The sequence below is a fragment of the Caretta caretta genome, chromosome 2, assembly GCF_965140235.1.
Source record: "Caretta caretta isolate rCarCar2 chromosome 2, rCarCar1.hap1, whole genome shotgun sequence".
Lineage (NCBI taxonomy): Eukaryota > Metazoa > Chordata > Testudines > Cheloniidae > Caretta > Caretta caretta.
The window spans coordinates 205974318-205988193 of NC_134207.1; the positions used below are offsets into that span (position 1 = coordinate 205974318).

General features: G+C 42.8%; 1 protein-coding gene across 7 annotated transcripts in view; it reads left to right on the forward strand.

The window, feature by feature from the left end:
• The window catches only part of CPVL (carboxypeptidase vitellogenic like), a 100355-nt gene that overhangs the window by 48671 nt on the left and 37808 nt on the right, over positions 1-13876 (forward strand). For all 7 annotated transcript variants that reach the window (XM_048838474.2, XM_048838471.2, XM_048838475.2 and 4 more), the window contains exon 12: positions 471-644. In XM_048838474.2, the coding sequence (XP_048694431.2) occupies positions 471-644 (174 nt within the window). The remainder of the gene's footprint in view (positions 1-470; positions 645-13876) is intronic.

A 13876-nucleotide genomic window follows, 5' to 3' on the forward strand; every position in this document is an offset into this window, starting at 1 on the left:
AGAAAATATTCACATGCTTAAAGTTAAGCACTTAAATACTTTAGCTGATCAAGGCCTTACTCAGCTTAAACACTTGGTCTTTAAGCCATCTTTTGTAGAATGCACTTTGCAATGTTAGAGAGCTGCTATGTATTTCACAAATTCAAGCCCGATCATGTTTGGTAATAGAATGATCTCTGATGGGAGTTGAATTCCTTTCCATATACAGCAGAAATAGAACAGTATGGCATCTAAAATATCTGGTAATAAGTCAGTTTAGACATCCCCCTCCATTTTCTCTTTAGGCTCAAGAAGAGCTGGGGGGAGGAGGGACCTTCCCCTTTATTGTAGCTTATTTTAGAGTATCAGTGGACTCACTGGCTAATGTCTTGAATAAACAAGAGTTGGCAGGGGTCAGGGGTTTTGATCTTTATGTATGTGGTCACACTGCTGAAAATTGTGTTTTGTTTAATGCAGCTTTCTTGTAACAGGAGCCTGCTGACCAGGAATATTTTGGAGCGTTTTTATCACTCTCAGAAGTGAGGAAAGCTATCCATGTGGGAAATCTTACCTTCCATGATGGGTCTGCAGTTGAGAAGCATTTGCTTGAAGATGTGATGAAGACAATAAAGCCATGGTTAGCTGTAATTATGGATAATTACAGGGTAAGAAAGTAATGTCTTCTAACTTCCTACTCTGGGGGTATATCTTCACTACAGAATTAACCCAGGCTCTTATCCCTAACCTGCTCCGGTGTGTGCACACAAACCTCGGACCGGAGTATGGTGCTTTCAACCCAGGCTAACAGGCCCATCCTGGGGTCTAAGCTAAAGCTCAAGTGTTGTTATCACGTCAGGCGGTAAGCCACCCACTTTTCAGGCAGAATGTAGTCTATCTAGTGCTGGTAGCCCGTCGGAACCATCGGTGGAAGAAATCAAAAATAGCTTGGTATCAGGAATGAATAGATGAAAGTTGTAGCAGTAAATTTTTGGTAAACAAGATTGTGTCTTGGTAGGTGTTCACCAACTATCTGAGCTCTGACATGGCTGAATTGTCATAAAGTGAGCAATAATGCACTTAGAAATACAGTTGGGCGTTAACACATCATAATTTATTTTGGGGAATATGTGAAGAAAAAAGAATGCCATGTGGTACTTGTAGTGATGGGAATAGGGCCAACTGGTCTTTCATAGAGCATAATAACATATAGATTAAGAGCTACTTACCTGGTGTTTTCCCACTGGACACTTGGAATTGTATCAAGAATGCACACAACCATTATTTGTAGCACCCACTCTGTTCTTAGTTAAACTATTATCATTTTTCTTTTGACAATGTGGCATTAATAACTAATAATCTGATTTGAAAAAAAACATTAAAATCAAGCTTTTAATGCTCGGTTTAGCCTATTGAAAAGTTGAGGGCCCAGATCATCCATTATGGCTGAGAGGAATGGCCCAGTGCAGTTTGGGAGAGGTCAGGGTGAAAATATGGCCTTTATGTTCCTCAGTCCTATGCGAGTCCTGTACTGAGTTCAGTCCTCTGGCCTAATATATCGGATTTAAAGGCTGCTCTGAAGTTGCACTGGCTGCCAGCAGCCCCAAGGGTGCAATATGGCAGCCAGGGATCAGCATTGCATAGGCAAGCTCGGGTCACATTTGCGATGTTGGGAGCAAAACCTCTTCATGACATCCCAGGATCTGGGCCTAGATTCTTAAATGTAACTGTGATGCCAAGGGATGTGAGCTCGGAAGACGGTGCAGATTTCTTGTTTTGAAACTACAATAGTCATTTTACTCAACTCAGTAGTCTGAGGTAAGAAGCACTTTTACAAAACTTGTGAGTTTATTTCAGTTTTTAAATCTCTCCTCTTCTGAAAGTTTGTCATGTCTAATTTATTTTGCTCATCTGTGGCTCTGTTTTTTGCTATATATCTCTTGAGAGCTTAGCACGGTATTCAAGGTATACAATTGATTATATAATTTCAATACTCATTCTTTATATAATATGTACCTTATTTACCTGTTTGACAATTGCTGTCCATTTAGCAGATATTTTCATTGAGTTGTCCACAGTGACACCCAACAGGTGTTAGTGGTTACAACTAATTTAGAACCTAGCACAATATGCTTTATTTTCCGTTTGTCAAAACTGAATTTCATCTGTTGTTAATGCTGCCTGGTTATCTAGTTGTGTGGGTGCTCTCTGAAGTTCCTCAATTTTCTCCAGTCTCAACTAAGTAATAATTTTGTATCTTTGGAAAAACTTTGCCACCTCACTCTTCAGCCCTCTTCTGGAACACTAATGCATATATTCAGCACTGTTTTCTTTATCTATCTCTGGGGTGTTTCACTATGATTTTTTTTTCCATACTGAAAACAGGCTGTTCATTCCTACTCCTTGTTTTCTACCTCTCGACCAGTTTTTTGTACAGTACAGTACTTTTATCATTCATTAGCTCCTTAGCTATTTGCTTTTCAAATTCCTTCTTATTCTCTCAATTCCCATCTTCCATTTTTCCTGCCATGTTTTGTTCCTCTCACATGGGCTGAATTTCTATTTCCTGAAGGGTACCTGTGTGTCTCAACTAACCTCCAGATGGTTTGCCATTAAACCAAACCTAGAGTTGTTTGCTTCCTTTTTTGTTTAGTTGTATGCCTATCTCTTGTAACTCTTTTACAGAAGCAGCACTTGTGGTTACATAATTGATCTTACATTTCTTAAGCAAAACAAAATGATCTGTTGCATAAGAACTACTCAACAGGAAGAGCAGGACAGGCAAAACTGGTGGGAAAAGTGCAGTTTTAGTGGGAAGGGGAAAGTGGCGGTCAGGAGCTAGGGAAACTATCCAATATGTTCTAGCTGCTTTGTGCTTCTCTAGACTGAGGTGCAAAGTTACAGTTCAAGGAGAAAAAGGTTGGGTTAGGGTTCATGCTACGTACCTTTAAATAATTAAATAGTACATTGTAGCATTTTCTTTAGGATTCTACATGTAGGAAATATTTAATTCTAAAAACAAAGGAATTCCCACAAAAATTACATTAAATTGGAGTTAAGGTTGTGAATATATCAATAATTTCAGTAAAACTTTATAGTGATATAATTATACAAGAAACAAGTATTACAAACCATGAAATTCAGAGTTCAGGTTCAACTTAAAAGAAATTCATGTTAAGATATGAAAATACATAAAGTACTCAAACAACCTTAACTCTGCCCTATAGTGACACTGGGGAAGGTGGGGGGGCGTGGAAATAGCCAATAGAAACTGAGAAAAAATCAGTCTTTTTAGAAAAAATCAGTTTAATCTGTGAATAAGAACACTAAAAGATAACACTAATTGTAGGCTTATTGCATGGCATCAAAACAGGGCAAAGTTAAGGTTGTTGAAGTGTGATATTCTTTTAGAAAATGAGATGTCAGAGGATCTCTGTAGAAGTCTGGCGTATTAGCAATGTACGTATTTCTTTACTACGTAGGAATGCGACATTATTACAGTAATGTATGAAAGGTTTTTTGGGGGAAAAAGTCCCTTTTGATATAATTCTTGCTTCAGAAGGGCTACTGGAATTACTGGTAAAAAGTGGAGAGAAAGCAAAGTTAATGATTCTAAATGGGCACTTTCTCTTCATACTATATTCTTGCTGGAACCCCGGATGGGTAATTTCTGTCAACATATTTATTTTGTTGGATTGCTATTACAAGAGGGGTAGTTCAGATGCATTGGGAAGGCTCTTGGCTAGAACAGCTTACAGATCAGACTAGTAAAGTACAATAGGTCCTCGTGGGAAGCAGAACCTCATAAATCTCTTGCTGTTTCCTCTTTTCAGATTCTTCTCAGATATTTAGTATGTTCCAGAAGACTGAAAAGGGTTTTGACTGCTGTTTCCTATTTTTTTTTTACTGAAGACAAAGGCTGCAAAATCTTATCTAAAATATTTTCACTACTTGCAAACTGGACAAGCGTTTGATTTGTTTGTGCACACACATGCTTGTCTATGCAGTTGGGTTTTTGGCTCTGATTCCCCACACTTTTCAAATAGTGGAATTTGATCAAGCTGCCTTGCTTTAATTTGGGTAACCTTTTCCTCCTCTTGCAGCTGCCTAAGAACTTTACTGAAATGTTTACAGACTTCTGTCAAGCTTTTGCCAGAAGATGCTTTATCTTGTCACTTTTAAGGAAATATTATACCAACAGGTTCAGACAGCAAGTAAAACACGGCACATGTGCAACTTGGCCATCTTTCAGTACTCTCCTATAACACTGGCTCGTTTGTTCTTTATGAAACCAGGGAAAGACCTCAGGAACTAACGCATGCATATTTGGTCTTCAAGATGTTGGCTGCTGTTTTCTTAATTGAAATAAGAGATGCACTGTACACTCTATTTTTCAAAACCCTATCACTGGATGAGAGGGAAGTTTCTTAGAGTGACATTCATTTAGTGAATTGTCCTGGTAAGCAAGATTTTGAAGATTACACTGTTGCCACTTGTTGATATTGGCAGAGGGATAGTATAATAAAGACACAGTGCGGCACAGTTGCTGTGTTGCATGAGGCAAATCATGCTTACTTGTCTCATGGTGTTGCAATGGCTGTGAATCATCTGAACCTGGTGTTTGTGTGTTAAAGAATTATGGCGGGCTACTTTTGGCTCTCTGGTCTCTTGGCAAACTGTCTTTTTGCCTGTTGCAGCAGTTATTTGGGATGGATTAGATATTATAGTTACAGGTTTCAGAATAACAGCCGTGTTAGTCTGTATTTGCAAAAAGAAAAGGAGTACTTGTGGCACCTTAGAGACTAACCAATTTATTTGAGCATAAGCTTTCATGAGCTACAGCTCACTTCATTGGATGTCTCTAAGGTGTCACAAGTACTCCTTTTCTTTTTGCATATTATAGTTACTGGCACTTCATTCTCTGGTCTTTGCTTTCCATCTTGATTTATCCAATTGGGACATCAGGTGGCTGTTGAAATCATTTGTCCTATTTGGATGTTGTCCACCATTCTCTTAATAGAGCCATTTTGCAGAGGATACAGTGCTTATGAGTGCACTTGAGTACAGATGTGCAAATAAATAGGAATCAAGTAAATAATTTATTTTGGTGAATATGTAGCTCTGGGAAGCTGTTGTACTACAAGGAGGGAAATATGAATGAAAAAGGTCAAAGTGTAGTAAAAGTAGTAGTAATCTTAAATGTCAGAATCTACATATGCCCCCATTCCCTCGCATAATGAATTGCACTGCAGAAAGCTACTTTCCCTGTAAAAGATCTGTGTCCCTGCTCCAGGAAAATTCTACTGCCTCTCCATAATAAGTTTCATCTATTGGTCTGAAAGCACTTGCAAAGGTGGGTAAGCATTATTGTCCTCATTTTGCAGTTGGGGAAACTAAAGCAGAGATGTTGTGACATGCCCAAGGTCCTGCAGCTACTCAGTGGTAGGGTAATAAATAGAATGTAGTTTTACTGAATTCCAGTTTGGTGCCTCAGCCACTGGGCCATGCTGCTTCCATTACTTTGTGTTCATATGAAAAATTATATTGAACACTACTGTTCCAAAAGGAACACTTAAAGCCCAGGAAATGCCAAAACTAAGGCTGCCTATATGGCCTTAATTCTACCTCATGTGCATGACTATGTTCTTTAATTGCACGATCTCATTCATTACACATTCTGCTCTACTGAGGGCTCAGATGTGGTTAGTTGAATAGCAGCATAAATTCATATTTATCCTGTGGTAACTGCAAATAGAATATGGCCAAAAATAAAGAACAGCGTCTGCATGACTCCGATCCTGCTGTGCATTGTCCAGTCTGTGCACTGAATGAGGCCAGGGGTCCGCAGAAGAAAACTGTATGTAACCATACAAGTTAACCATACAAGTAACGATGTAACCATACAAGTACAGACTATCGTAATTCGTATACCCAAGGAGGCAGAATTAAGATTCTGTGGGCAACATTAATTTGGCTTATTTCTGTGAGCAGTAGTAATCCAGTAGTGCCTCCATCCAAGAATCTCATAGCCCCTCGTAAGTGTTAACTACTCCTCATTTCAGTGATGGTGGTTTTTTCCCCACTTTCAGATTAGGTGTGGGAGTGAGGCTTGGAGATTGTGACATGGAAGGCTGTGGCATGACAGATTAAAGATTTTCTCTTCCTCTCCCCCCCTCCCCCCATGCTACAAATATCATTTTTCCAGTGCTGAGATTTGTTTTCTTTCAAGGTTCGGGCTTCCAGTTTGTATGAGGCGTTTTTAAATAGGTGTTCTTTGTAGATGCACCCTTCTTGTCATCCAAACTTTATTTGCTATGACTTCTGATTGTTGGATGCCCTAGATATTGAATTCCACTTGTGGTGGCTACTTAAAAGATTCTCTTTTCAGCAGATGAACTCAACCATCTAATAAACTAGATCATCATGAACTGAAAAATATTGAGGCTAGAGTGGAAAATGGTGCTTGCTCTAATTGGAGCTAAGATTACTATGAAACCATAGGCATTTCCTGTTGCCAAGATATTGTGTTGGTCCCTGAAAACTTTGTAGGCCAGTGTTGGAATGTTGCTGTTGACCTCTGAACAGTTACATTAGAAAGGTTAACTTGCCTTGGGGGTAGGGCTTAGTATTGCAGTGTTTAAGAGTTCATCTAGTCAGGAAATTGTGGCTGTAAAGTTACATAGCCCTGTCGCTTATCGTTACACAGCTCATTAAATCACAGCTAATTGCATCTTCACTCTTCCCCAGTATTCAAGTCTTAATGTTTCTCTGCCTAATTAGCACATTAAAAGTTTAAAATCCATACCATTGTGCTTATTTTACTTGCTTACTCTACACCAGACAATAAAATTTGGATGTCAAATTTGTTCTGATTAAAGGAAAACTACATTCAGCTTATTAAGTTCAGTAGCCTGAAAGTTCATGAGGTAGGTGCTTATTTAATTATTAATCTGAAGTGTATTTGAAATTGGAATTTTTGAGGCCACTATGCACTACTTTAGTTTGCTAAACATTTGCCTCTTTATCCTTTTTGCTACTTGTTGAAGTTCTCACTCTCTCATCCATACATTGTCTATTTAGACTGTATATTCTTTGGTGCAGGAACATTATCTCTAAATCACCTATCATTGTTTTGGCATCATATCAATATACTGGAAACAGTCAAGTTATGTCTCTCTTGTGATAATGGAAAAGACATTTGAAATGTATATGGTAAAACCATATGGGTAATTGATCTAAATGGGAATTCACTTTGAGGCTCACATCCATATAGTTCATTAGAATACCAAAAGTAATCTTCCAAATCCAGAAAGGTCTTTTGCCAACTCCTAAACTCAAAACCACACTGTAACACAGTGTGTTCAGTTTAAAAGAATAGCATCTAACTTGGACTTTCAGTAGAACTACTTTATTACGTACAAGGGTCGCAAAGTAAAAAGGATCAACTCAATGATTCTTTGCATGTTTATTTGCTACAGCAACAGTATATAAACCAGAATGTGCATTTTATTGTATTGTATTGTAGTGAAGCCTTTTTAAGATGTGAATTATGCCACATTTACTTTTGTCCTAGCTTGAAGTCTTAGCATCTGCTTTCCCTTTAAGGAAATGGATATCATAGAATAGAATATCAGGATTGGAAAGGACCTCAGGAGGTCATCTAGTCCCACCCCGTGCTCAAAGCAGGACCAATCCCCAACTAAATCATCCCAGCCAGGGCTTTGTCAAGCTCGACCTTAAAAACCTCAAAGGAAGGAGATTCCACCACCTCCCTAGGTAATGCATTCCAGTGCTTCACCACCCTCCTGGTGAAAAACTTTTCCCTAATATCCAACCTAAACCTCCCCCACTGCAGCTTGAGACCATTGCTCCTTGTTCTGTCATCTGCTACCACTAAGAACAGTCTAGATCCATCCTCTTTGGAACCCCCTTTCAGGTAGTTGAAAGCAGCTATCAAATCCCCCCTCATTCTTCTCTTCCACAGACTAAACAGTCCTAGTTCCCTCAGCCTCTCCTCATAAGTCATCTGTTCCAGTCCCCGAATAATTTTTGTTGCCCTCCACTGGACACTTTCCAATTTTTCCACGTCCTTCTTGTAGTGTGGGGCCCAAAACTGGACACAGTATTCCAGATGAGGCCTCATCAATATCAAATAGAGGGGATTGATAGAGGAGATAGAGGTGGTTAGGGACTATTTAGAAAAGCTGGACGTGTGTAAGTCCATGGGGCCGGACGAGTTGCATCCGAGAGTGCTGAAGGAATTGGCGGCTGTGATTGCAGAGCCATTGGCCATTATCTTTGAAAACTCGTGGCGAACCGGGGAAGTCCCGGATGACTGGAAAAAGGCTAATGTAGTGCCAATCTTTAAAAAAGGGAAGAAGGAGGATCCTGGGAACTACAGGCCAGTCAGCCTCACCTCAGTCCCTGGAAAAATCATGGAGCAGGTCCTCAAAGAATCAATCCTGAAGCACTTGCATGAGAGAAAAGTGATCAGGAACAGCCAGCATGGATTCACCAAGGGAAGGTCATGCCTGACTAATCTAATCGCCTTTTATGATGAGATTACTGGTTCTGTGGATGAAGGGAAAGCAGTGGATGTATTGTTTCTTGACTTTAGCAAAGCTTTTGACACGGTCTCCCACAGTATTCTTGTCAGCAAGTTAAGGAAGTATGGGCTGGATGAATGCACTATAAGGTGGGTAGAAAGCTGGCTAGATTGTCGGGCTCAACAGGTAGTGATCAATGGCTCCATGTCTAGTTGGCAGCCGGTATCAAGTGGAGTGCCCCAAGGGTCGGTCCTGGGGCCGGTTTTGTTCAATATCTTCATTAATGATCTGGAGGATGGTGTGGATTGCACTCTCAGCAAATTTGCGGATGATACTAAACTGGGAGGAGTGGTAGATACGCTGGAGGGGAGGGATAGGATACAGAAGGACCTAGACAAATTGGAGGATTGGGCCAAAAGAAATCTGATGAGGTTCAATAAGGATAAGTGCAGGGTCCTGCACTTAGGATGGAAGAATCCAATGCACCGCTACAGACTAGGGACCGAATGGCTAGGCAGCAGTTCTACGGAAAAGGACCTAGGGGTGACAGTGGACAAGAAGCTGGATATGAGTCAGCAGTGTGCCCTTGTTGCCAACAAGGCCAATGGCATTTTGGGATGTATAAGTAGGGGCATAGCGAGCAGATCGAGGGACATGATCGTTCCCCTCTATTCGACATTGGTGAGGCCTCATCTGGAGTACTGTGTCCAGTTTTGGGCCCCACACTACAAGAAGGATGTGGATAAATTGGAGAGAGTCCAGCGAAGGGCAACAAAAATGATTAGGGGTCTGGAACACATGAGTTATGAGGAGAGGCTGAGGGAGCTGGGATTGTTTAGCCTGCAGAAGAGAAGAATGAGGGGGGATTTGATAGCTGCTTTCAACTACCTGAAAGGGGGTTCCAAAGAGGATGGCTCTAGACTGTTCTCAATGGTAGCAGATGACAGAACGAGGAGTAATGGTCTCAAGTTGCAGTGGGGGAGGTTTAGATTGGATATTAGGAAAAACTTTTTCACTAAGAGGGTGGTGAAACACTGGAATGCGTTACCTAGGGAGGTGGTAGAATCTCCTTCCTTAGAGGTTTTTAAGGTCAGGCTTGACAAAGCCCTGGCTGGGATGATTTAACTGGGAATTGGTCCTGCTTCGAGCAGGGGGTTGGACTAGATGACCTTCAGGGGTCCCTTCCAACCCTGATATTCTATGATTATATGATCACTTCCCTCAATCTGCTGGCAATGCCCCTACTTATACAGCCCCAAATGCCGGTAGCCTTTTTGGCAACAAGGGCACACTGTTGACTCATATCCAGCTTCTCGTCCACTGTAACCCCTAGGTCCTTTTCTGCCAAACTGCTGCCTAGCCATTTAGTCCCTAGTCTGTAGCAATGCATGGGATTCTTCCGTCCTAAGTGCAGGACTCTCACTTGTCTTTGTTGAACCTCATCAGATTTCTTTTGGCCCAATCCTCCAATTTGTCTAGGTCCATCTGTATCCTATCCCTACCCTCCAGCGTATCTACCACTCCCCCCAGTTTAGTGTCATCTGCAGACTTGCTGAGGGTGCAGTCCACACCATCCTCCAGATCATTAATGAAGATATTGAACAAAACTGGCCCCAGGGGCACTCCACTTGATACCTGCTGCCAACTAGACATGGAGCCATTGATCACTACCCATTGAGCCCGACAATCGAGCCAGCTTTCTATCCACCTTATAGTCCATTCATCCAGCCCATACTTCTTTAACTTGCTGGCAAGAATACTGTGGGGGATTGTATCAAAAGCTTTGCTAAAGTCAAGTCCACTGCTTTCCCCTCATCCACAGAGCCAGTTATCTCGTCATAGAAGGCAACTAGATTAGTCTGGCATGACTTGCCCTTGATGAATCCATGCTGACTGTTCCTAATCACTTTCCTCTCCTCTAAGTGCTTCAGAATTGATTCCTTGAGGCCCTGTTCCATGATTTTTCCAGGGACTGAGGTGAGGATGACTGGCCTGTAGTTCCTCTGATCCTCCTCCTTCCCTTTTTTAAAGATGGGCACTACATTAGCCTTTTTCCAGTCATCCGGGACCTCCCCTGATAGCCATCAATTTTCAAAGATAATGGCTAATGGCTCTGCAATCACATTCGCCAACTCCTTTAGCACCCTCAGATGCAGCGCATCCAGTCCAATGGACTTGTGCTCGTCCAGCTTTTCAAAATGGTTCCAAACCACTTCTTTCTCCACAGAGGGCTGGTCACCTCTTCCCCATGCTGTGCTGCCCAGTGCAGTAGTCTGGGAGCTGACCTTGTTCGTGAAGACAGGGGCAAAAAAAGCACTGAGTACATTAGCTTTTTCCACAGCCTCTGTCACTAGGTTGCCTCCCTCATTCAGTAAGGGACCCACACTTTCCTTGACTTTCTTCTTGTTGCTAACATACCTGAAGAAACCCTTCTTGTTACTCTTAACATCTCTTGCTAGCTGCAACTCCAAGTGTGATTTGGCCTTCCTGATTTCACTCCTGCATGCCTGAGCAATATTTTTATTCTCCTCCCTGGTCATTTGTCCAATCTTCTGCTTCTTGTAAGCTTCTTTTTTGTATTTAAGATCAGCAAGGATTTCACTGTTAAGCCAAGCTGGTCGCCTGCCATATTTACTATTCTTTCTTCACATCGGGATGGTTTATTTCTGTAACCTCAATAAGGATTCTTTAAAATACAGCCAGGTCTCCTGGACTCTTTTCCCCCTCATGTTGTTCTCCCAGGGGATCCTGCCCATTAGTTCCCTGAGGGAGTCAGTCTGCTTTTCTGAAGTCCAGGGTCCGTATTCTGCTGCTCTCCTTTCTTCCTTGTGTCAGGATCCTGAACTCTACCATCTCATGGTCACTGCCTCCCAGATTCCCATCCACTTTTGCTTCTCCTACTAATTCTTCCCGGTTTGTGAGCAGCATGTCAAGAAGAGCTCTGCCCCTAGTTGGTTCCTCCAGCACTTGCACCAGGAAGTTGTCCCCTACATTTTCCAAAAACTTCTTGGATTGTCTGTGCACTGCTGTATTGCTCTCCCAGCAGATATCCGGGTGATTGAAGTCTCCCATGAGAACCAGGTCCTGCGATCTAGTAACTTCTGTAAGTTGCCAGAAGAAAGCGTCGTCCACCTCATCCCCCTGGTCTGGTGGTCTCAAGCAGACTCCCATCATGACATCACCCTTGTTGCTCATACTTCTAAACTTAATCCGGAGACTCTCAGGTTTTTCTGCAGTTTCATACCGGAGCTCTGAGCAGTTGTACTGCTCTCTTACATACAATGCAACTCCCCCACCTTTTCTGCCCTGCTTGTCCTTTCTGAACAGTTTATATCCATCCATGACAGTACTCCAGTCATGTGAGTTATCCCACCAAGTCTCTGTGTTGTTCCAATCACATCAAAATTCCTTGACTGTGCCAGGACTTCCAGTTCTCCCTGCTTGTTTCCCAGGCTTCTTGCATTTGTGTATAGGCACTTAAGATAACTCGCTGATCGTCCCGCTTTCTCAGTATGAGGCAGGAGCCCTCCCTTCTTGTGCTCGCCTGTTCATGTTTCCACCTGGTATCCCACTTCCCCACTTTCCTCAGGGCTGTGGTCTCCTTCCCCCAGTGAACCTAGCTTAAAGCCCTCCTCACTAGGTTAGCCAGCCTGCTTGTGAAGATACTCTTCCCTCTCTTCGTTAGGCGGAGCCCATCTCCGCCTACCACTCCTCCTTTTTGGAACACCATCCCCTGGTCAAAGAATCCAAAGCCTTCTCTCTGCCACCACCTGCATAGCCATTCATTGACTTCCATGATTCAACCATCTCTACCCGGGTCTTTTCCTTCCACAGGATGGATGGATGAGAACACCACTTGCTCCTCAAACTCCTTTATCCTTCTTCCCAGAGCCACATAGTCTGCAGTGATCCACTCAAGGTCATTCTTGGCAGTATCCTTGGTGCCCACATGGAGAAGTAGGAAGGAGTACCTATCCGAGGGCTTGATGAGTCTCAGCAGTCTCTCCGTCACATCGTGAATCCTAGCTCCTGGTAAGCAGCAGACTTCTCGGTTTTCCCCGGTTGGGGTGGCAAATAGATGACTCAGTCCCCCTGAGGAGGGAGTCCCTGACCACCACCACCCGCCTCCGTCTCTTGGGAGCGGTGGTTGTGGAACTCCCTTCCCTAAGACAGCGCATCTCATGCCTTCCAATCGGAGGAGTCTTCTTCTGCTCCCTTCCCTCAGATGTGTCATCTAGTCCACTCTCCGCATTAGTACCTGTGGAGAGAACATGAAAATGGTTGCTTACCTGTATCTGCATTGCTGGTACATGGATGCTCCCCTTTCTTCTTCTGGAGGTCACATGCTGCCAAATTTCTTCCCCACTGCGCAGCCTGCTCTGAATCTTCAGAATGTTGTGCCCATAGAAGCATATCCTGATGTCTGTGTAGGAAATCTTCAGTTTCTCTTATGCAACACAGGGTTGATACTTGTTTCTCCAGACCTTGAACCTTCTCTTCCAATATGGAGACCAGTTTGCACTTTGTCGCTTCTGTCCTGTGGAAGAAAGACAAACATGGCACATCCTGTGCAGGTGGTAACAGCTGAACGCTCACCATCCAAATTACCTTCCTTCTAAGAGCTTTCTCAGGTGTTGTGGTAACTACTCAGAGAAGCCTGCAATCTTTTAGTCATGTCTGAATGAAAATGAAGCAGATAAAAGTATCCTTCTTACATCCTCATACATCCTTTTAAACTGACAGTATTTTTTAAATATTGTGACGGGGCAAGGCCAAATAGATATATTAGCTCCAGGCTAAACAAATCCCTGGTACCAGGATAAATGAAATGGCAGCTGCTACAGGTCAATTAAGACACCTGGGGCCAATTAAGAACTTTCCAGAAGGCAGGGAGAAGGCTAGGTTGATTGGGACACCTGGGGCCAATCAGGGGCTGGTTGAAACTAGTTAAAAGCCTCCCAGTCAGTGAGGTGAGTGTGCATGTCAGGAGCTGTGGGAGGAAGTTGCGCTGTTGGAGAGGCTGAGTAGTACACACCATATCAGGCACAAGGAAGGAGATCCTGAGGCAAGGGTGAAGTGGAGCTTGAGGAAGTGAGGGCTGCTGTGGGGGGAAGTAGCCCAAGGAATTGTACATGTACTGTTTCTAAAAGGTCAGCTACCATAGCTGATACTATTAGGGTCCCTGTGTTGGAGCCTGGAGTAGAGGGTGGGCCCGGGCTCCCTCCCCCGACCTGTGCCCTCTGATTAATCACCGAGACTGGGAGACAACAGAAACTATGCAAGGAAGGATAACTTCTCCTCACCTCCCTCGCTGGCTTATGATGAAAATGGCTCAGTAGATTGTGACCCTTGTC